Here is a 21,986-nt window from a genome sequence, read left to right as displayed (position 1 = left end):
CAAATTCATTGGCATGTGTCGAGTTTTATGGGGATGGGTGGTTTCAGAGATCAGCAATAGCTTTAGAAACATGTTTGTTCGAATGTCATAACCACTCTGTCATCAACCATGACAGTGATGTCAGTAGGCCAATTTTACTAGCTGTTTCAACAAGCAGAGTAGGACTGGCTGTGACCATCAACAGAAATCCAGCATGCTCGCAAAGGCTAGTTGTGTCCCCTCCCAGCTGTCCTGTGTTATTAGAGTTAGGGTGTTCTACTATAATTGAGTGACGGGCAAAACGAGATCTTGTCATGACAAAGTACGGCAGGATGGTGGCTGGGACAGAAACCACAAGTAGGGACTGATTACAAATAGGTGTTAGTGGGGACAGAGGGACTGTAGTCATCCAGTACAAAGGCACCCATTGTTTCAACTACCTGAGAAGGAGAGACTTTGCAACACCTACATACTACAGAAGGGTCCAATTGTGACATCTTCTACACCAGGGGACAGGACGTCGTCTGTGCTATCTAGCTTTTAACTGAACTGATTGTGTCTTCTACTTCACAGAACGACAGGCTCTGATGACTACCTTAACAGTGGGACAGGCAATGCTAATTGCATTACACAATGTCAAGATGAAAAGGAAGACTTCATATTTGAAATATTTCCGTATATATTCATTCTCCACATAAAAATTGGCCGGAACCAGTTTATAGCCTCTCAGACTTGATGTAAGCCTTTACACATTCCTAGATAGATGCATCACTTTAGTCAGCACATATGGCTGAGCAAGCTGAGGACAGAACCAGCATCCTAGACAGCGTTTCACTTATGTTTTAACCAACCAACATCACAAATTGTCAAGTGATCTAACACAACGCCATAACAAGAGAACGTCCTCTGTTCATAGACTGTCTACTAGTACTAGGTCCACGTCTCTCCATGAGAAACTGACATAGTTTGCCTGTCCGCTCAGTACCAGTACGTTTTTGCAGGTTTTCTATCCTCCTTTATTCCCATTTCCTCCATGATTTCCTGTTCAAATGTTTTTAATTTCGGTTCAAATGTCACTTTAATTACTTCATCAGGCTTGGTATCCTTTTCGGCATTTTCTGTAAGGAGAATCAGAAATGAAATCATGAGATGGAGAGTTAAGAAAAGTTCTAATTCACACATTGAAGTTGATAATGCCATATATCTTTAATAATAATAATGTGGGTTAGACCAATTTCAATATAGACAGAGACACAACACATGCCAGATACCAGTAACTGTCACGGAATCAAACTCAACCTGGGCATCTAAATGTGCATATTGGTCAGCAGAAGACTACCAAATTGATCCCCTAGCTCCGTCTATAGGCCTCCTCTCAGATGACATCACAGGACCTGACACTCTTACCTTTGTAATCAGATGGTAAAACAAAGTCTTCCAGCTCGTAAGCTTCCCTGGGCAGTGGAATGATCCGTCCGGTTCGCTTTGACACTCTTACTTGTTCGCCTTGTTCTGAATAACGCCACTCTACTTCAGTTGGCTTACTGGAAGAGGAGACAATCACAAAAAATTAAAGACTAATCTTTTTAATGTGTGTTGTACATTTCTTTCTGGGAACCGAATGAGGTTTCTTGCCCAGCAACTCCATCTTTTGGCCACAACAGAAGAACTTGTCACAAACTGCTCATGTCATCTGGGCACAATCTATCTCAATTTTACGTAGCAATCAAGCAAAGACGAAACAATCAAAGTGAAGTGACTAGTCCATTGTAACAAGCAATGTGTCGGTGTCAGCAATTGAACCCACATTGATATGAAGCCACAGATCACCTTGGTGACAGTCTGACACCTACCTATCAGATGGATCCACCAAGCCTACTTCCGTGGTGACTAATAGAGGTTTCTCCATCTTCATCAGCCGAGGAGCTGTGCCTTTTACAAATGACCCCGAGGACGAATATTTCTGAAAACATAATTCAGTGAGTGGAACCTCCCTTAGCGGACACCTCTCTATTAAGGACAACCTCTCAATTAAGGACACTAGGCTTGGTCCCAAATTGGTTGTTTACATTCAATTGGACTTCTCTAATCAGGACACCTCTCTATTAAGGACAGCACTTGTCAGTCCCGAGGTGTCCTTAATAGAGAGGTTCTACTGTACAATCAGCTTATCAATACCAGACAAGAATAAATCAGGATACCGTTTTTTTAGAATAAATGGGACTAAACTCAAACCAAGACATTTTCGATAAGCGATTGGTATATTCAAGAATTCATGAAGACTTTATGAATTCTTGGGATATCATATACCAGTAATTAAAGTGATACTATGATGTGATTTACAACTTTGCGGAAATACGTCCGTTTTTAATTGTTGATCACAAATCTAAAGCTCAAATTTTCCATTTTGATTAGATTTATTATAAAATCGCTGAATGTAAACCACCGCGACAATGTTCATGATGTGATGCATCAACGAAATCGGCTTCGAAGCGCGCCGTCCGGGCAGGATTAAACCATCAATTCTTGAAAATGTGCATTTCGATTCGAAAACCTTATCGATTTATGAGAAAGTGACGTAGTCATTTGTCAAAAACAGCTAAAACATTATATAGTGAAATTTGACACGAGTTACCCTTTAAGTAACAGTGATATGCTCTTAATGTTTGGACCTAGAATCCTTGATACTATTACCATTTTTGTATTATTTGAAACTGGTTAGACGTTCAGAGGCACAACCTCAGAACGGATGGCAATTTGACCTATAGTAAAACAGTCAAGTAATGGGCACCAACTACTAACATATTCTCTGATAGATCTTACGACTCTCTGCTCAGCTACACTCACTAGAAACACACTATAATTGCACTTAGGTCAAAGATCCATTGATAATCAGTACTGCTCAATAGTACATTCTCGCATGGCAACCTTCTGACATGGGCCCCAAGGTTAACCTGAGCAGTACCTCACGGACAGATCAAGGTAACATAATTCACCGCCTGAATGCTGGAATGCTACAGAAAGTCCAAGATAGACTTTGCAGGGAACTTCAGGTGAGTATCCTAGCACTACAAGGAAATCCGTTTCAAATGGCTTTCAGATATTTGTAAGACTGCACACTTTGCAAATGATAGTTTTTTGAGAACGACCTTCAATTCACCTCTTTCCTCTTACTCCGCTGCTAAGAATACTTACACAGTTGAGGCCTTCCACGTAACACCAGTTCCTTTCTTTGATGATACTGTTGATAATACCTTGCTTTCCCTTATCTCTTCCCACCAACACTTCTACCTAGAAAGACACAAATAACATCTGATGAGGCGGTGACCTATCGAATTAGTCAAGTTCATTTTCAGGGCTCATATTTAAAAGGAGGTAGGTTTTTACAGAAAAAAAAACAACCTAGGCCTACGTGTGACAATTGTCATATCCAGACTCTTTTGATTGCTGCTAGTAAAGTTTGACACATGCTTCGAAAGACAGTTGATTCCATGTCACTAACATCTGCCCCTGTCTGTAGTTCAACACAACCCCCCCTCCTCTAACAGTAAAAGACCAAAAGTACGATGCAAAGTGAAAGTAATTGGAACAAACCTTGCAATTAGAATTGGATACTACAAATCCTTTCTAAGAGGTCATAGATCAGGTCTATGACTTCAACACTTGCATGCAAATCATTGGCCGGATCTGGGACCTTTCCTAAACATGCTAAAGGCTTTTAGGGTATTTCTCATTGATACAATTCAGGCTAGCTTGATCTACCTATAAATTTGTTCCAACAATGATAACAAACACAACGGTTGGCCGAGGAATTCAATGCCCAGCATACATTATTCAGGTGAAATGTAGATATTTGTAGCACACAAGATATCAAGTGGGAAAGCTATCATATCATTATCATATCATACAAATACATGTAAGTTGTATTTCATAGAATAGCTGAGAGAGAGAGGCAACAGTCCTGAACATTTCCTTCTCCTGTTCCAGCAACATTTATTGCTCCTGCCACAGAAAAAGAGGCAAAGGAACTGCTAAATGGGTAAGAAACAACCTCCGATTTCCATTTGGTTTTCCACGCCATTTTCACACCGCCACACCCACTCACTGTCATAAGAAAGTTATTTCTCGTCCTCTCTCGCCGTATTTTTGGCCTCATCATGTTTTGACCAAACTGATTATCACCCTTCCAAGTGTCATTCAATCAGGGGGGGGGGGGGGGGGGGAGGGATATTAGTGCAAAAGTTAGGCGCTTTGCCAGCCAGGAAATGCCACACACACCTAATTTCAACTTAGTTTCGACACAAGCCCATGTACTTCATGCATGGGATAATGCTTTCCTCACCGAATAAGATAGAGGTTTTATCAGACTACTAAGAACAACTGTTAGAATTTTGCCGGCAGGCACACCTGGATTGTTCACTACATCATTCCTATTCTCATGCATGACCTATAAAACTGTGAATATTATTCATACATGTAGTTGTGTGTAGACAACAGATGATGACCCATTTTCATGTTTTGGGGTCAGCCAATTCTTAAACAGTGTTGAAAGCAGAGAATCAAATCCTGGAGTAATGAATGATAAATCAATACTATATGTTACAATATGAATTCAGTTCAGTAGATGTATTTAGCAGCTCACATTTGCCTGTGTATGAAACTACCGGTAGTTGAAATAAGGCAAGATGCTAAACCGTTTATTCCAAGGTAGGACTATGGTAGGCTGAGGTTTTAATTTACCCCAGCACAACTTTTTCTGTCACACTCACATTTAGATTACTATCATTGACATGACTTTTTTCCCCTTTCCTCCAGGAAATTTTTTAATTCACCAAATGTTTTGTTTTGTATCTTTCAGGTTTGATCAGACGAGGTTTAGTACAGCAGCTAGCCACCAGGATGAGTACAGCACCAGCCAACGTCAAGGAAGGAATTCTACTTGGACTGGGGAACCCCCTTCTCGATATCACCGTCGTTTCCGATGCAAAGGTGCTTAAGAAATACGAATTAGAAGCGAACAACGCCATATTGGCGGAAGAGAAACACGATCCCCTCTTCACAGAACTAATGCAAGAGGAGTTTAAGCCGCAATACATCGCAGGAGGAGCCACTCAGAATTCTATCCGCGTCGCTCAGTGGCTGCTGCAGAAAAAGTATGCGACTAGTTTTATTGGCTGTGTAGGCAATGACAAGGCGGCTCAGATTCTAAAGGAGAAAGCCAATGATGTGGGTGTCAAGGTTTGCTACATGGTCCACCCGGAGAAGATGACCGGGTTGTGTGGCGCAGTGATAACAGGCGAGGATAGATCTCTTGTCACAAAACTTGGTGCAGCCCGTAGTATCTGCCATTCGTTCCTCGAGACGGAAACACCGCAGAAACTAGTTGAAGCCGCACAGGTTTTTTATGTTGGTGGATTTGTACTGACCAACAGCACAGCAGCGGTTACTAAATTAGGTCAACATGCAGCAGAAAATGACAAGCTTTTCGTCATGAATCTTTCCGCGCCTTTTCTCATTGACTACTTTGTTGACCCAGAGTTGAAACTCATGAACTACATTGACATTTTGGTAGGGAATGAAGTAGAGGCTGTAACGTTTGCTGATAAGATGAACTTTGGCACGAAAGATGTCAAGGAGATTGCTGCAAAAACTGCTGCATTGCCAAAGCAAAATTCAAAGAGGAGGCGGACAATTATTTTCACAGCTGGCCATGATCCGACCATTGTATGGCATGAGGGGAATATCATTGAATGGCCAATCAACAAGGTTAACCCGTCAGATATCAAGGACACTAATGGCTGCGGCGATTCGTTCATTGGCGGGTTCCTGTCTCAATTGGTGCAGGGTAAATCAATTCACGAGTGCCTCAAGTGTGGAAACTATGCTGCTCAGACCGTCATACAGCACTTTGGTTGCACCTATCCTGATCACCCAGATTTCTGATGAGGAGCTGAGCCACTCTGCCACTGCAATACTACCCAGTTGACATGCCTACACAATGGCGGGTACATGTACTCTTTATGTTTTCAACAGGAAAAGTACATGAATGTATTTTGGATCCACCTTTGAATTCTTTGTCTTCCTATGAATGGTGCGCTACCTCATCATGACACAATCACTATCTTTTAACTTTTCATGAATAAACAGAGAGGCGGCTATTCTGCTGACTCAGCTATACCACACTGTACCCTGTTCTCTCAAATCCTACTTTTTCAAACTCTGTATTTGTAATCTTTAGCGCTATATTAAATTGTTGCAAGATAGGAATCAGTGTTTTCTGTGGTTTTTGATATAAACGCATCAGATTTAATGGCGTTTTTATCATGTTTTTGATGACATGACCAGATACACAAGATATTTATAAACATTATTCAATGATGTAGCTTACATTTTACGAAGTACACAGGCACAGGCACATCTGAGAAAATAAAGAACTTACCCGATCTCCCTTGAATAAAATCCATTCCTTGATGGGTTCCACCAACACCTTTTCATGATACTGCCCTGGAGCATTAATCTGTTTCGCTTCCTCAGTCCATGGCCTTGCCTCAGTATGGTGCCAGGGTTTCTCCCTTGTATTGACCCAGCCTCTTATTGGTTTAAATTCCCGACGGGTCCTTTGCATCTCCCGATCGAGATACCGCTGCCAGTATTTGAAGCGGGCAGCTCTGCTTAACACACGGGTTAGAAAAACCATTTTCTAATACTAATAGCGTGCTGAAGAAGAAATTAAGATAAGATTTTGATAAGACATTTTTTTAAACGTGGGGTATGTATACTATGCTGTAAGGGAAGAGAACATATACAGGAGTTCTTGGCAGATGCCTGTAACATATCAGGGCTCGTGTTTTAACAGTAGAGGAAACAGAAGCCAATCTCCCTACCGAATCTGGTGCAGCAGGTGGACGGTATCGTAACTAGGTCTTTCATTCTCATGCCATGGCTAAGTTTACATGTGTCACATACAAACTCTGCCACACACATAAATTATTTTCATTTTTTTCTTGACCTTGCCCTTAGTTGAGGCTTAGTTGAACCAGGATAGGCTACAAGCTGACTGGGGACCAGATTGTGTTGCAGGGTATGGGTCTTTTCGACAAAGACCAATCAGACCAAAAAAAACCCAAATGCGCACACTCAGAACACGTCAGAAGGCCAAAGTTGACTTTGGACAATGCCATTACCACTACTGTGACCCTTTATTCAAGACGAAACGACTGGCCAGCGCCAAGGTAAACTTGTATGAAAATATCGATTGTCAGTAGTGCAAGGTATTTTGCTACATAAATTCATAATTCCTGCGAGTGGATTTTTATAGAACAGCTGTCTGGTGGGAGGATTGTACGTTTTCAGCACCATTATTAGCGATGACCAGGCAACTAACGGCATTTGTTTTCATGCCTGGTGTTTCTGTTATTTTCGGCATGACCATATGACCAAAGCAAATCCGGGTACTGGAATGTGTCCGACAATAGATTTTTACAACTACAAAATGATTCAATGATAAAATTTACATAAATCTAGCCAACGCAAATGAAGGAAAATTTGACTACCTGTTGTGAGTGCAATGCAAAACTATTTCACGTCAACAGTTCCTGTATTTGGGAACTAAATCAGAGGATATTGCCGATTATTCAGATGATTTTTTGGTTTTCACATTTTCATGGAGGCTGACATTTTGTATCTGTTTGACCTCTGAACTTTTTCCCTACAAATACGTGATTAACACACAATAAAATCTGTTAAACAAGTATAAGGTAGATGATATAAATTTGTGACATTTTTGTAGGTTCTACAATGTTTTAAGAGTGAGTTCAGGTGTTATGGTCAATTTTCCTTTTATCTGGTACATCATGATTTGGAAAAACGAGGACGAGGCCGAAAAACGACCAATCGCAGCCTTGCAATTTTTACACGCCGTTTCACTAAGTCCCAGGGAGGGGAAATACAAACTTCCGTTTTCATGTTCTTGCACTGAACAAACGATTTCTTACCTAATGGGTTGGTATGTTATTCATGTAAAGCCATATTTTTTCAGTTTTGTTTAGACCTGCTTGTATGATGGCATGTTTTTCAGATTGTGGACTTACTGGAACTCAGTCAGCCATGCTGGCGGTGCTGGCCGGTACGCAGCAGGCATAGCTAGAGAAATGTCGCGACACGGGGCGGGCCGAGGGATGGACAACCCAATGACCTGCCTGGCCATAATGACGTAGTTGTCATACACGATTGTTCTTGGCTAATCGCTATTTGGGCATGTGACGACGTTCGTCCAAAGATTTACTTCTTGGCGCCACGGCCCACATCGTCACGTGAGTCGTGACATCCGGCGGGAATACAAGTGTCGGCCGGGCTGTCTTTGTGCGACTTCATTACCATTTCCATTGGGAATAATGTCATTACGTAAGTGGCAATAATATGCAAGGCGTGCTTGTCAGTGTACTGTTATCGCCAAATATTTTATTAGGAATAACGTCACGACGTAATTGGTGATAATAAGAAATATGCACGAACGGCGTGGTGATAACCTGGTCACCTGTCACTGCCGTATGCTAAAACGTGCGTGTCGACTAGTGAATATGGTTGGTGAGTTTGGGACATATTGTTCCCAATAGAGTCTAGAGAGGGTGTCCTGCTAACAGAGGTGTTTTGCTAAGAGTAAGAGAGGTTCCGCTGCTCTCTTTTAAACAAACTGTTGTAAGCAGAAATTAGGGGCTAACATCTCCCCTTTTTCTAACTTGTCAGGCATGCTTTCAATTTCATTTTCAGTGTGCAGTCCATGAAAAAGTTTCTAACCAATGTTCTTCCCATCAGAATTATTACAAAGTTACATGTACATGTACATGTCCCAGCAATGATGTAAAATTTGTAATAGCTTGTGCTCGACCCTGAGGTTATGTATACTTGCTCTAAGTAAAAGGTGCAGAACTGCTTCCAATCTCAATCGGCCCTTTGCTAGAATCGATTTGTTCTCCAACAAAAGGAAGTCAAAGTCACCATTGGAGGGGAGAAAGTCTATCATAATAGCTATCAAATGAATGGCCAAGCCAGTGTAGAGCCCAATGGCACCGGACCTCCATTAACATATGTGACTTATGACGGTTTTATGTTGTGCATTTTATCAAAGTAAATCATTTGTGGTGAAGATTTTGTTAATATCTTAAAAACTTTTGTAAGTTCTGCACCAAAGTGACCCAATTAGGATTCCGGTTGTTGTAACCAATCCAGGGTCAATAAATAGTCTTAATTTTTAATATTTAAAAAATCAGCACTCTTGGCCTAGATTTGTCAGAAGAAGGCAATTGGTTGCCTGGTTCTCCATATTGATTTATTCTTGCCAGACGAGCTTCAAGGGTCAAGGTCATCCAATGCTATTGTGTAAATAGCCTTCTGTCATAGTACAAATAGGAGCATAGGGTTTTCCCGGTATGACCTATGTTTAGTATTTGTTATTTCTTATCAAAAGGGGTTGATCGGTGGGGACTTACAGGCCCTATACATTTATATCAGGTTGGTTGAGCTTATTTCAATTACTCTCGTTTTCCCAGGTAAGGCTCATTGATTTTCACTTTGTTGTATTCCAAGTTCTTTTAAATGTACCACTTCACATGCGACATGTTTGAAGGCTGCCCTTTTCGATGGTATCTAGGTCAATAAAAGTCGTGCCTTCGGTGATTGATTTCTGAAAGAGATAGTATCTAAAAGGTACAGTGGACACCTCTCTTTTAAGGACAACCGCTCTATTAAGGACACTACTTTTGGTCCCAAATTGATTGTTTCCATTCAATTTGACCTCTCTAAGCAGGACACCTCTCTATTAAGGACAGCACTTAATAGAGAGGTTCTAACAGAAGTACAAATCCCCCTTAAATCACAAACTCCCCAGTAGCAGCTGCACATATTTTTTTTGTTCTGACAGAGGACAATTGAGAACTCTGCCATATCTTGTCCGGGCTTTGTTTGTAAAAATAACTCCTTTGTTTGCAGTGCAGTGGTACCTGTGTCAGAGGATGGTGCTGGTACCCTGATTTGGAGCTCATTGTCATCATGCTCTTATCGTGCATTGGAAGATTTCCGCCTGGGGCATGTAAAATTTGTTGGCTTTATTATAGAATATCATCTTTTTGTTCATAGTGCAGTGTCAGTATTGAAAATTAGGACAAATCCTTTCATGAGTCGATGCAAGGGTGTGTTTTTTTATTTCTGAAGAAAAAACCCTGGTTGTTCTGGAGTATACTACCAAGAAGTGCCAGAAGTATAATATTCATTCATGGATATTTCTCTCCCGGGCACCAGGATAAGTGATTATCATCTCCTTTATTGTCCACTATTAACTTCATATCACAGGTAATTCTCTGAATCTTATATAATGTTTGCTACATGTAATGTGTACCACCAATGTGTGATTAATGTGCAGCAGAACCTCTCTATAAGGACACCTTTCGGATTGCCAGATCTGCTGCGCTTAATAGAGAGGTTTGCTGACTGCAGAGGTCAAATTGAATGGTCATGACTTATTTGGGACCAAAATCAGTGTCCTGAATGGAGGGAGTGTCATGCTAGCATAGGTGTCCGCTAATGGAGGCTACTGTACTTGTATCACATGATATCAAGTATACATATAAGTCTTTATGAATACTTGATGATATGGTTAACTCTCCACCTTGTCACTTGTGCTGTTACTCTCCCGCATAATTTATTGATCTCTTGGTTGATATCACTACCTGTGGCTTCTGTGTTTCCATGGGGCCAGTGCATAATTAGTAATCCTCACTGACTGATGTGTTGAAGCTTGGCAATATGACCTCAATCAGTTGAAGCCGACCGTAAAAACAACAAAACAGAATTTTGCAAATTCGATAAAATGAAAAAGTTTACAGCATTAAGTCATTTCCTTCAGAGTTGTTAAGTCTGCAAATCAAACTTGAATTCAGTTGATTTTGGTGATAGTTTGCCAGTGACCATCCTGACAATATCAGGCCATTTTACTCGATACATACTTACTCCCTCACATTTTTTACTCTTATGCTGTAAAATATGCACAAATATGAATCCAGTAAACTTTTCTAAAAAAAAGTTGAACGCTTATTCAGACAGCTGCATGCAGAAAGTTTTTAAATATCATGGAAAAAATTTTAAAATTGTGTGTTTTACTTTTATTTTATTGTCAGCTTCCTGTTCAAAAACTGTGGTATCTGAACAGCAGGTGTGTCATGATAAAATTGTACTTAAGTTGAACATCAGGTGGTGTTGTTCACTTAATGGAAATTCATTGTTGCGAGTACATGTACCGTAGTATAAAATTGAATGAGACTTGTAAACCTTTTGAACCTCGGAATTAGGAACTTTCGTTACAGGCATAATTATCAAAAGCTTTCAATCCGTTTTGGAAACTTCTTCAGTCTGTTGATTGATGGCGTCATGACTGATGATCATGTTCTGGTACACAAGATCATATCAGTTACTTCCAAATATAGTTTGTCATGTTTGTAGCACCCTGTGTCTGGCTCAGTTCCTGTCTGGCTCAGTTCATGTCTGGTCCATCATTCCCTTCATGTTTTGTTTGTTTACCAGGCATGCAGACCATGAGCATTGATTTTCCATATACCTCAGTCCAATATTCGTCACGACATGTGAATATATATATGACCCACTCAGCCCCCCCCACGCTTTATATCCTGCACCACCATAAATGTAATGTAACAATGTGTAATGTAAATTTCATTTTTACATTTCAGTTTATAGATATGTGACTGCAGACCAGGCAGGGAAGTCTAAAGTGTGAAAGGAATGATCCAAATGAAGTGCTGGAGTGTTGCAATACAGGGATGGATTTGAAACCGCCGGACACTTCTTTGACTGATAGTCCTAACGTTTGTGAAAGTACTAACGTGCCAGACACTTCTTTAACGGATAGTACTAACGTTTGTGAAAGTACTAACGTTGATCAAAGTGCTAATGTTAGTGATGGTAATGACGAAACAAGCGCTGAAATTACCAGCGCGGAGAAAAGTTTTTATACTGATAGTGGTTTTTCTGAAAGTGTTGAACGTAGGAAGGGTTCAAATGATGAAGGCGATTTGCGAGGCACGTATGATTATGGCGCTGAAATAAGCGCTGAAATTACCAGCGCGGAGAAAAGTTTTTATACTGATAGTGGTTTTTCTGAAAGTGTTGAACGGAAGAATGGTTCAAATGATGAAGGCGATTTGCGAGGCACTTATGATTATGGGATAGATTTACAATCACCGGATAATTCTGTTCATACTAAAGATATTAACACTGGCAGTCATATTTACAAAATGTCTAGTGAAGATGATTCGGAGACGAGTGGTTTGACTGAGGGTTCTCAAAACGTCATCAGCGCAGATTTTGTACAGGTTGCTCCAGAAATTTCTGACTGTGGGTCCGACTTGAAACCGGACAGTTCTCCAATTGAAAGCAGTGCTAGCTTGATTAGCGTTGAGAACATCGCTGGAGCCGCTAGTGGCCAGAAATCTGATAGCATTGTAAACATACTTGTTAATCATGAACATATTCGTTCTGATAATGGGTCTGACTTGACTGGTACAGTGGTACAAAGCTTCTGTCCTGATGATGAGAACAATTGTTTGGATAAGGAAAATGAGCCGAGGAGGTCTGGCCTTGAGCCTTTTAATGATTCGGGTCTTGGTGCGCAGTTCCCAACTTACTGTGAAGAAAGTGTTGCTAGTGTCTGGCCAGATGGTTCAACTAAGGATGTGATTAGTAATGAACTTAATTCTGCTGAGTTAGCACTATGTAAAAAAACTGAAATTAAGACGAATCCCACTTATTTGACAAAGAATCCAGAGAGTGAAAATGTTGTGAGAGATCCTTCTGTTACTTCCCCTCTTGAAATTTCTAGTGAAATAGAAAATAATGTTTCTGCTGAGGGTATTTCTGATGTTCAAAAGAGAGGACGAGGGAGAAAGTGTTCTCTTACTAAGACTAAGAGTGTATCTGTCTCACCAAGGCGGTCGACTCGTGTGACTGCATTCCCCCACCGGTTGGATTTGAAAGATGTCACTCCAGCTAAGAGAAAAAGGAAAGTGTCAGTGAACAATCGGGACAATTCAAACACTGTTGCAGATACAAGCGTGGCTGAAGACTCAATTTCTAAACGGAACAGGAAAGTTCCGTCAAATGACCATGACACTCGTTCAAACACTGTTTCCGACACTGGTGCTGAGAAATCAGGAAATGGGAGAGGGGTGAAAAAGTCAAGGACTCAGTCGGCTCCTTCTAAGAGGCTGGCGAAAAAAAGTGCAAAAGCGGAGGACGAATTCTCAGATGCGAATCTGGTTAAAATGTCGGACACTAAAAAGAGGACTAATTCAGCATCCCGAAAACCACAAGCTGTAAAGGTTGCCAAACCTTGTGAAAAAAAGGCTTTGCTGACTGGGCGTGGGCGTAAGAGAGCACAAATTCTTCCCTTACAACAGGACTTGCCGAGTTCTTCAGGTCACACAAAAAAGAGGAAGATTAACGTTGAAACGGAAAAACCTCGAGATACTTCACCGTCTCCATCGAGAAATTTAGATGCACTCTTAAAGAGTCTGAAAACACCATCTAAACTTTTAAAGCATCAGGTTGAAATGAAAATCAGAGATTCTCCACCTGTTAGGGGTAGAAGGAGAAGAAGGAGCAAAACACGGGAGAAGACAGAAGTTGCTACTGAATCAGTTTGTACAGACGATGTTTCTGCTAAATCGGTTAGTAATGGCAATGATTTAGGACGATTAAAACAAACGGGGGACGACTCCCCAGATTTAGGACTTGGCCCATCTCGATCATCTCAAACTGAAAACAGCCGTCCATATTCAGATTTAGAAACTGCGCTCGATACTGCAGATGAGTCACCGAGATGTCTCTCGAAGATTTGTGACTCTTCACCACGGAGTGCACACAGGGACTACTCCCCGGACTTAGGACTGGGACCATCTCGGCCATCTCTATCGAGGAATTTAGATTTAGAATCTGAGCGTGATACCTTAGATGAACCACCCAGTTGTCTCTCAAAAAATTGTGATTCTTCGCTACCCAGTGAACACAGATCTGTCAATAAAGTGTTGGAGGAATTACCGACGACTTCTAAACTGCCACAACCCCGTGCAAAACCTGCCAGAAAACCTGCTGCTGTGAAACCTGCCAGAAACGCCAAGGATAAGAAAGGGCTGAAAAAAACAAAGTCGTCCGTTTATGCCTGCCTACTGGAAGACTTGGAGAACCCCGTCGCTCATTGTTTGGGGAGCTTTGAAAGTGCGATCCAGACCAGTGATGACGCATTACCAACTAAAGGAAAGGAAAACTGTGATGACTCAGTAACGACTGCAGCTATCGCTAAGAGGTATGTATAATTACCCTGCCAATAGTAGCTGCTTTCTTCAATGTAAAGTGTGTGTACTAATCTCAAATTTAAAGTTTGCAAACCAGATACCAGGAGTAAGATCAGTGGTCAGTATTGAAACAGGTGCTGCCCAGACAGATGACCTCTTCGCCCAGAGTCGTATTCTCTCTTGATTCTTGTTTTACGTACATTTTTCAACAACTCTGTGTCAACCACCAAATCTTTGTGGACTTTTTCCCCACAGATTATTCGACTAATTGAGATTAGCCGAAATGACTCGAAAATTTGGTGGTTTAAACTGTAATCATATCTCCAACTACACTTCAGATTTGTCAACATTTTTATTCAGGGTGTCTGCCAATGTCATGCCTTATGACCCAAACCTAGACTGGAGTGGTGATTCCTGCAAGGAAGATGAAGAGGACAATGATGATGACGATGATGATGATGATGATGATGACTTGCCTGAAGCATTTTATTCGTCCCCAGCGCAGACTTGTAAGTCAGATAATATGGTCAAGTTAAGGTCATCATGTGATGAATCATAGAGACATTCTAAACATACATTGAAACGGTCCAAGTTAATGGGACATTGCCACTGGGTGTGATACTTTCAGATATTGAGAGTTTAATGCAAAATGTCACAATCCCCTTGGATAATTCGTCCCCAAAAACCTTCTTTTCATTGTACGAATAGAGAGTTGGGGTGTCAGAGAGAGAATGAGGATAAGACAATGGGCCTCATCCCTGGGAGTCCGGAATCCTGTTTGGCATCTGCTGAAGACAGGCCTTCTCTTTTTGACTTTTTACTGAAAACAATTTCATCGCTGGTACATGTTTATAAACTTACTTACTTAACTGCAACATGATGGGTAAAGCCATCAAAGTTACAAGGCACTTTCGTCATTATCTTTTGTTCATGCCTACTTCCACCTGCAAATGACTTGGGGAATATCTTTTCAGCAGCTCCTAAATTCTCCAAAGGCGACTTTGTGTGGGTTAAGTGGAACAGGTATCCTTACTGGCCGTGCATGATCCGGAATGTGTATTACACAAAAAGAAGGCTTGGTCGTCTGTCAATCCTGTTTGTTGGCGATTCCTTTGAGAAGGGGCAGAAAGGGTAAGATCGGAATTGTTCAATTGGTTGATGAAAATATTGATAGGAATATCATACATGTATACACCTTTCCAGAAATGGGGCGCTGAGTGTCCGAAATAGTGATGTCATAAGGGGAAACTAGGCCTTATGGTGGAGGGACAAAGGAGATAGTCATGGTTGACCAACACACTTGAATGCCTTTAATGACGGACAAGGGGGAAAAAGTTAGTTCCAATGCAAGCCACCAATTTCGGGAAGCATGTATAGTTCATTGGAATAGTATCCAGAAGATATCAATTATCTTAAAGATTCTTATATGTTCCTTCATAGACGTAATATAATTGTCCAACATGTTTCAATTTCATTGTCACCCTGGTGATTACAAAATGACGTACAGTACATGTATCTGTTGGGAATCATTTTTTCGAACTTTTGGTAGCCAAAGATTTTATACGCTGCGATATTTCTTTTCAGTGTTTGTTTTTCTGCAGCTAAAAGCAAATAGTTACTACACGTATCCTGCAAATGAAGAATGGGAGCTGACGTACTTGTAAGGATGTTGCCCTTGCTCTGGTTTGTACCATGAACGACTTTAACTAAACGTCTGTTTTTTTACATTTAGATTTAAAGTTAGGTACACGAAGAAGGCCGTACGAGGTTATTCTTGTCCAGAACGCGCACAATTCATCGTAAGTATTACAATCCTTGCTGAACAATTGAACATCTGATTTGTGATTTACAGGGTGGTCCAGAATTATTTTCCCACACACAATTGATACACAATAGAATTCTATTGTGCACAGGAAAATAATTCTGTGCCACCCTGTAGATGGTAAAAGTAGTGATGTGATCATCAAATTTAGCTTGGGCGCATAAAGTTGATGTCAGCGTTTTTGAAAATGCGATGTATTTACGAGGGCATCATCAAAACACCCAGCTACAACTTTTATGACATCACAGCGCATTTTATGTCGGTTCTTTTGATCAGTAAATGGGCCATTGGGAATCGTCGTGAAAACACTTGGCTATATCTTCATATGAGTCATATCTTCATATGAGTCATATGAAGATATAGCGAAGCGTTTTCATGATGATTCTGATCTATGACGTCATAATACATCATAATGACGTCATAGGGCAGTTAATGACAGTAGTGTTTTCATCAGTGGAAGCTTTACATGTATTGTGAAACATGATCATTATGTTCAGTCACGTCAAGTGATGTCAATCTGAGGCTCTGTAACCTTGCAGGGCTGACAATTTTAGATTTTATGAACACATTTGCCAACGTCTATTTTAAAGAAAACATTTAGGGTTTCTGCCAGGATGAAATTTTTCTTAAAAAGGGTGTATGACCCCCCCTCCTGAGACTTTTTTTGGCCCTAAAACCGCTACAATTGGCTCCCAAATGCTCTTATTTTACATATCAAATCATGAAAATTACTCATTTGACAGTAAAACAAACTTTAGTGCTCAAAATTAAGGAGGGGATATCCCCCCTTGAAATATTTTAGGGGGGGATGAATCCCCCATCCCCCATCCCCCCACCCCCCCCCCCCTCTGGCGGAAACCCTGACATTGTACTGAATAGTGATGCATTATGGTTTATATTGTTTTCTCCTTTATAGGACGAAGGGAAGAATTCATCATGGGGCTCACAGTTTGAGGCAGCCCTAAATTTGATTAAGGAATTCCTCACGAAGAAAGGTCTCGGTTTGACCGAACAGTCGAGTTTGGAGTATTTTACACATGTAGAAGGTAATTCCTGTCATGCTCCATCATTTCTATAGTAATTTTAGATGCACCCTTGGAATTAGTTATCATTAAAGGATGACTATATAAAATAAGTCGCCATTATGGTTCTCTCCTAGTCCTATCTTCCAGTATATTTAAACTATTCACACTTTCTCCAGGAATATATTCATCATCAAATCAAACATGCCCAAGTCCTCTAACTGTCCACATAAGTCACCTGAAGTCCACCATTTTGACTCCCCTAAGTTCCGGCCTATATTCCCCCTTTAAAGAGTGCCATCTGCCTGTGTGACACAGACGCAGTGACAGTAGAGAACATCCTGGCAAGATTGTCAACCGTGTGAAAGGGGACTTGGGAAAGGGGATACAGGCCAGTGCGACAAGCTGTATGGTGAAGACCTGGGGATTCACCAAAATTTATTCTAATCTCTTATTTCCTTCAGAAACCTGGACCGATGACGAAGATGACACTCCCTTGGACACTTGTACACTTGAACCTCGATTGAAGACTTCTGTGGAAGAGAACAGAGAAAAGGACAGCAGTGAGGATGAAGACCAGGACACAAACGTCATGGAAACTGTAGAAGATACACCAAGGTCCAAAAGGCTGGCAGAAATGTAGGTCGTGAATGTCTTGATGCATGGGAAGCACGGTGGTACAGTGGGAGAAAGTCCATCTTGTGAGGCTTGGCCAGTGTCACTCAGAACATTCACCTGGTCTGAAATGCCAGTATGTGCAATCCTTGGATTCTACAGAAAGGATTCTAGAATAGGCTTGGGAAGAAATGTTAAAGGGTAACTCGTGTCAAATTTCACCATATAATGTTTTAGCTGTTTTTGACAAATGACTACGTCACTTTCTCATAAATCGGTAAGGTTTTCGAATCGAAATGCACATTTTCTAGAAATTGATGGTTTAATCCCACCCGGACGGCTCGCTTCGATGCAGTTTTCGTTGATGACGTCACAACATGAACATTTTCGAGGTCGCGGTGGTTTACATTCAGCAATTTTATAATAAATCTAATCAAAAATGGAAAATTTGAGCTTTACATTTGTGATCTACAATTAACAACGGGCGTATTTCCGCAAAGTTGTAAATCACATCATAGTATCACTTTAAGCTGTTTCAGTAGTCAATGCAACAAATTAAGTCACTCTTGGCTTGCCCATTCGTTATTAAAGTCCATACAGGAATATCTGTTGCCATAATAGGCAGACCTTCATATGACCAGGCAGATGATTTTATTCATTTCGTTTGTTTTCTAGATGTACATTTGTTTGGATTATTGGACGTCCCATTTGGTTGTACCAGGGAACATGCTATGGAGACCTTTGAAAAAGCGCCACAAGGCAACAGCCTATGGATACGCAGTTCGGCAAACCATTCAAATTTGTGACCCTTTACTTCGTTTATATTTTCAGTAAAATGACGAGGCGAGAGCGATACAAAGAAATGGTGGAGTTCATCCAAAGTGATGAAGTTAAGAACTATTTGTTTGAGATTTACATGGGAAAGAGGAAGAGTCTGCTGAACGACCAGTTCAAGACGCACCCCTCGGGGAAAGATCTTGGTTTTGGACCAATCGATGACGACAGTCAGGTAATGAATATCTAGACGCTCTGATATTTGTGCCCTCTTTGTGTATAAAATATCATTTGAAGATTTAAGTCTTGTCTTTTTTTATGAAAATACAGTAGAACCGCCTTATTAAGGACACCCTCGGGACTGACAAGTGCTGTTCTTAAGAAAGGTGTCGTGATTAGAGAGGTCAAATTGAATGGAAATATCCAATTTGGGACCAAAACTAGTGTCGTTAATACAGAGGTTGTCCTTATTGGAGAGGTGTCTGCTAAGAGAGGTTCTATGTATGGCATTTTTAAGCCTCGGTGGCCTTTTTCAGGCCATATGACAGTGAGTCGTATTATGCAGTGACCTGGTGTATCAGTCCTTTAGTCATTCTGTTTGTCTGGCCAGCGGTCCTTCCCGAGTGATTCTTGCAGTGGACACTTTTGTAGAACATGGCTTGTGGTATTCAGCCCAATGTATTGGGCATTGAGCTGTGTTTAGTGTTCGTAAGTTGTGGAATAAAGGGTGCTGCTTCCTGCTGCACCTGCTTCGGTACATTTGTATCTCAAAGGCCAAGTTCGTTTGGATTTGAAGATCTCTAGCCTCGCCTATATTTGGGCGACTCCGGTTCAAAGGGTTAATGTATAGGTGTAATATCCTTGAGAACTGTCTGTGAAATATTGTCATTTTCTTTTCAGATTGAAGAGATTCAGAACACGTTAATGATATGGTTTAATGAAATCAACACAGGAAGTTCCATTGATGTTACAAGTAACCTCAATTACGTCCTGACTGTATGGGTCCCAGAGGTAAGCAATCCGCTGCTATTATGATATCCAATTTACTTGAGAAAACTGTATAATATGTGACCCGTCACAGCAAATCCAGGGGCATGTAGCACAGAAGATGAGCCTAAATGACACAAGAGATATTGGAAGAAATTGATGTGCTCATATTTCACAAAAGGCAGACAATAGAGAAATGAACAAACAGTCCGTCTCAACCTGCCAAGCTCAGAGCAACATGCGCCTGATTTTGATGTGGCGGGTCACATAAGCTTATTAGAAAACATTATAATTATAAATTAGAGAAAATTTCACATAATCTGAGAAAAGGTTTTGAATCAATATCCAAACAAAGTATGTTATATTTACTCAAACAAAAAGCCAACAATGTGGATTGATAGTAATTTCATCATTCCCTGTAAGCAGTATTCCTACAATCTGTGACAAACATCGAGACAATGGATGGCTTGTCCACTCGTCGATACCGGTAATCATAGCAATGAGCTAGCTACGATGGTAGTGTCAAAACGAAAACATTTCCATCTTGTAGTTATGAATCATATGTGATCATATGAAAAAGGTTGCTTATAATAATGTGTTTATCTGTATTGATTTCCTTTTTAAAAATTCTCTGTTTTATCTCTCTCATTTCAGGCAATAGTTTATGCCATGCGAAAGACAAAACACTATACGACAAAGACAGCGTGGGAACGATTCGGAAAAGGTGTTTACTGGACGAAAGTTGAACATGAAAATGCCCACCTTGAGATATTGAACGCAGTACAGAACACTTCAGCAGAGAGTTTGGAAATGCACCGAATGCGTACCGAAGCGAAAACAAAACGGTTCTTTTCAGGTTTACTGGTGTAGCGACGGTTTACAGCTTTTAACTGCTTTGTGTGTGACTATGCATTTTTGAGTCGACAGAATCAAGAATTGAATCGTTTTCGTAGTATCGCCGTGTTTTATGCAAATGAATCTATGCGTGTCCTGGCACTCCATTCTCAAGCGAACAATGCTGTGATGTCTCAAAAACTTTTTTGGGAGTTTCTGGTTGATTTGTCTACCATGCTGTCGCAAGCTGTACAGAATGGTTATGGTAGGATGTCAATGTTTAGGAGTCCTACATGTGTACTATGAGCGATTGACATGTCTTAATCAAGAGTTGATAATTAGCCGATTTTGACTGTTGTGACTGGATGGCGTTGCTTCACAAGATGTGCAGGTCTTGTCATAAATGATGTACCCTTGAGAAGGGGGGCATACAGGACATTATTTTTCTGGTCTCAGATGACCAAGGTCACATCAGCAATCACCTACTAGTCAAGACAGATGCTGCTGCTATGACTTTCGGCCGTCTATTTAGAGATATCAAAGGTGAAACATCCCATAATACTTGTTGGCAATAGAGATCGTCTCCTATCATTGGTCTGGACAATCAGAAACCAGTTGGGGTAATGTGACATAACTGATGCTCACCACCTGATCAGGAATTAATGTAAAGACTTTAAACCAGTTGTGTTCATTCTTTGTGTCAAATCATATCGTCCATTTTGTCTGTGCTTTCCATAGCGATCAAATGTAAATATTTGCTTCATGAAAGATGCCGACTGCTTGTACATAGATGTACTATGCATTATGCATTGTGAATAGATATTTGATGTTGCAAAAAGGAGGACAAAGGCAATTTCTGTCTGAAGAAAAATCAACTGCTGTATTAACCAAAGCGTGTGTTGTATATGTAATTTAAAGAATTTGTGACCTGGTAAAAAGTGATGCACTTGCCATATCGTGGCCAGAATTTCCAAACGGGAGCAGTTTTCCAGAAACTACTAGAGCAATTCATGCCTAGTCTTGAATGTGTTTGTACAGCTTAATATATTTCGCCGTAAATGTAAATGATGATTCACCAAGTGGGACTTCCATTCGTCGCTCAAGTTCCTTGAGCTGTTCAAACGTGTTGACTGAGAAGGAGGATGTGTATACCGTATTTATATGATGTACTTAATTTCATGACCACCATCTGTCTTTTCTTTCAAATATTTGTGTCATGTTCGTAATAATTCCAACTTATTCTTGTTAACTTGTTCTTTCAAGAAAAACTGTAATATATCGATGTCAGTATGAATGTGCATTGCCTTTTATTTTGAGAGTATGTGTGCTTTGATAACATATTTAAATAAATATTTCCAAGTGACATTTGTAAACGATTTGTTAAGTTATCTTTTTGGAATGACATGGTTTAGACAATCCTTACAGAAGGAATCTCTGGAGGAAACCCAAGAGTTGCGGGCTGTTGGTGAGGATAGTTGTGGAGTTACTGTACCGAGTGCACACAAACACCCTGTATGTTTGTGAACAGAATCTGATGGATTCAAGAATCGCCCTCTATATAAGACCTCTGTGTGTATACCTCGGTACTAACTCCCA

The 21,986-nt window shown here is 40.6% G+C and overlaps 3 protein-coding genes across 12 annotated transcripts; 2 read left to right on the top strand and 1 right to left on the bottom strand.

Annotated features, from left to right (window-relative positions):
- Window positions 1-655: 655 nt before the first annotated feature.
- On the bottom strand, window positions 656-7,676 carry LOC135482610 (large ribosomal subunit protein uL24m-like). 2 transcript variants are annotated; one of them, XM_064762804.1, is made up of 6 exons: window positions 7,494-7,676; window positions 6,419-6,696; window positions 3,175-3,270; window positions 1,833-1,942; window positions 1,387-1,523; window positions 656-1,097 (listed from the first exon to the last, which is right to left on the bottom strand). In XM_064762804.1, exons 2-6 carry the CDS (start codon window positions 6,674-6,676, stop codon window positions 958-960), a joined length of 741 nt encoding a protein of 246 aa, XP_064618874.1. In that variant the 5' UTR covers window positions 6,677-6,696; window positions 7,494-7,676; the 3' UTR covers window positions 656-957. The 2 variants fall into 2 exon arrangements, with proteins under 2 accessions (XP_064618874.1, XP_064618873.1); XM_064762803.1 differs by having other exon boundaries at window positions 7,533-7,676.
- Window positions 2,909-6,240, top strand: LOC135482609 (adenosine kinase-like). Of its 6 annotated transcripts, XM_064762799.1 has the most exons (4): window positions 2,909-3,032; window positions 3,275-3,354; window positions 3,967-4,018; window positions 4,838-6,240. In XM_064762799.1, the coding sequence occupies exons 3-4, from the start codon at window positions 4,015-4,017 to the stop codon at window positions 5,920-5,922; spliced, it is 1,089 nt and encodes a 362-aa protein (XP_064618869.1). In that variant the 5' UTR covers window positions 2,909-3,032; window positions 3,275-3,354; window positions 3,967-4,014; the 3' UTR covers window positions 5,923-6,240. The 6 variants fall into 6 exon arrangements, with proteins under 6 accessions (XP_064618869.1, XP_064618871.1, XP_064618870.1 ...); XM_064762800.1 differs by lacking the exon at window positions 3,275-3,354 and having other exon boundaries at window positions 2,947-3,032; XM_064762801.1 differs by lacking the exons at window positions 3,275-3,354; window positions 3,967-4,018 and having other exon boundaries at window positions 2,941-3,032.
- Window positions 7,677-7,927: 251 nt separating the features above from the next.
- Window positions 7,928-21,755, top strand: LOC135482608 (uncharacterized). 4 transcript variants are annotated; one of them, XM_064762792.1, is made up of 10 exons: window positions 7,928-7,984; window positions 11,718-14,347; window positions 14,697-14,845; window positions 15,311-15,467; window positions 16,069-16,135; window positions 17,075-17,204; window positions 17,645-17,819; window positions 18,627-18,804; window positions 19,470-19,580; window positions 20,211-21,755. In XM_064762792.1, the coding sequence occupies exons 2-10, from the start codon at window positions 11,808-11,810 to the stop codon at window positions 20,424-20,426; spliced, it is 3,723 nt and encodes a 1,240-aa protein (XP_064618862.1). In that variant the 5' UTR covers window positions 7,928-7,984; window positions 11,718-11,807; the 3' UTR covers window positions 20,427-21,755. The 4 variants fall into 4 exon arrangements, with proteins under 4 accessions (XP_064618862.1, XP_064618865.1, XP_064618864.1 ...); XM_064762795.1 differs by having other exon boundaries at window positions 7,963-7,980; XM_064762794.1 differs by lacking the exon at window positions 7,928-7,984 and adding an exon at window positions 9,410-9,489.
- The last annotated feature ends 231 nt before the right edge of the window (window positions 21,756-21,986 follow it).

Source organism: Lineus longissimus, chromosome 2 (assembly GCF_910592395.1).
Source record: "Lineus longissimus chromosome 2, tnLinLong1.2, whole genome shotgun sequence".
NCBI classification, from domain to species: domain Eukaryota; kingdom Metazoa; phylum Nemertea; class Pilidiophora; order Heteronemertea; family Lineidae; genus Lineus; species Lineus longissimus.
The sequence above is the reverse complement of the archived record's forward strand: the minus strand, read 5'-3'. Positions and strand labels throughout refer to the sequence as shown.

Bases quoted from the DNA above. Each gene is read 5' to 3' on its own strand.
- LOC135482609 (XM_064762797.1), top strand. From the start codon at position 4,665: ATGCTAAACCGTTTATTCCAAG. The intron at 4,687-4,837 runs GTAGGACTATGG...TGTATCTTTCAG, and splicing joins GCTAAACCGTTTATTCCAAG to GTTTGATCAGACGAGGTTTA.
- LOC135482610 (XM_064762804.1), bottom strand. From the start codon at position 6,676: ATGGTTTTTCTAACCCGTGTGTTAAGCAGAGCTGCCCGCTTCAAATAC. The intron at 1,943-3,174 runs GTAAGTATTCTT...TTATGTTTTCAG, and splicing joins ACGTGGAAGGCCTCAACTGT to AAATATTCGTCCTCGGGGTC. The intron at 1,098-1,386 runs GTAAGAGTGTCA...TTCTCCTTACAG, and splicing joins TTTACCATCTGATTACAAAG to AAAATGCCGAAAAGGATACC.
- LOC135482608 (XM_064762792.1), top strand. From the start codon at position 11,808: ATGGATTTGAAACCGCCGGACACTTCTTTGACTGATAGTCCTAACGTT. The intron at 15,468-16,068 runs GTAAGATCGGAA...TTTTACATTTAG, and splicing joins TTTGAGAAGGGGCAGAAAGG to ATTTAAAGTTAGGTACACGA. The intron at 18,805-19,469 runs GTAATGAATATC...TTTTCTTTTCAG, and splicing joins CAATCGATGACGACAGTCAG to ATTGAAGAGATTCAGAACAC.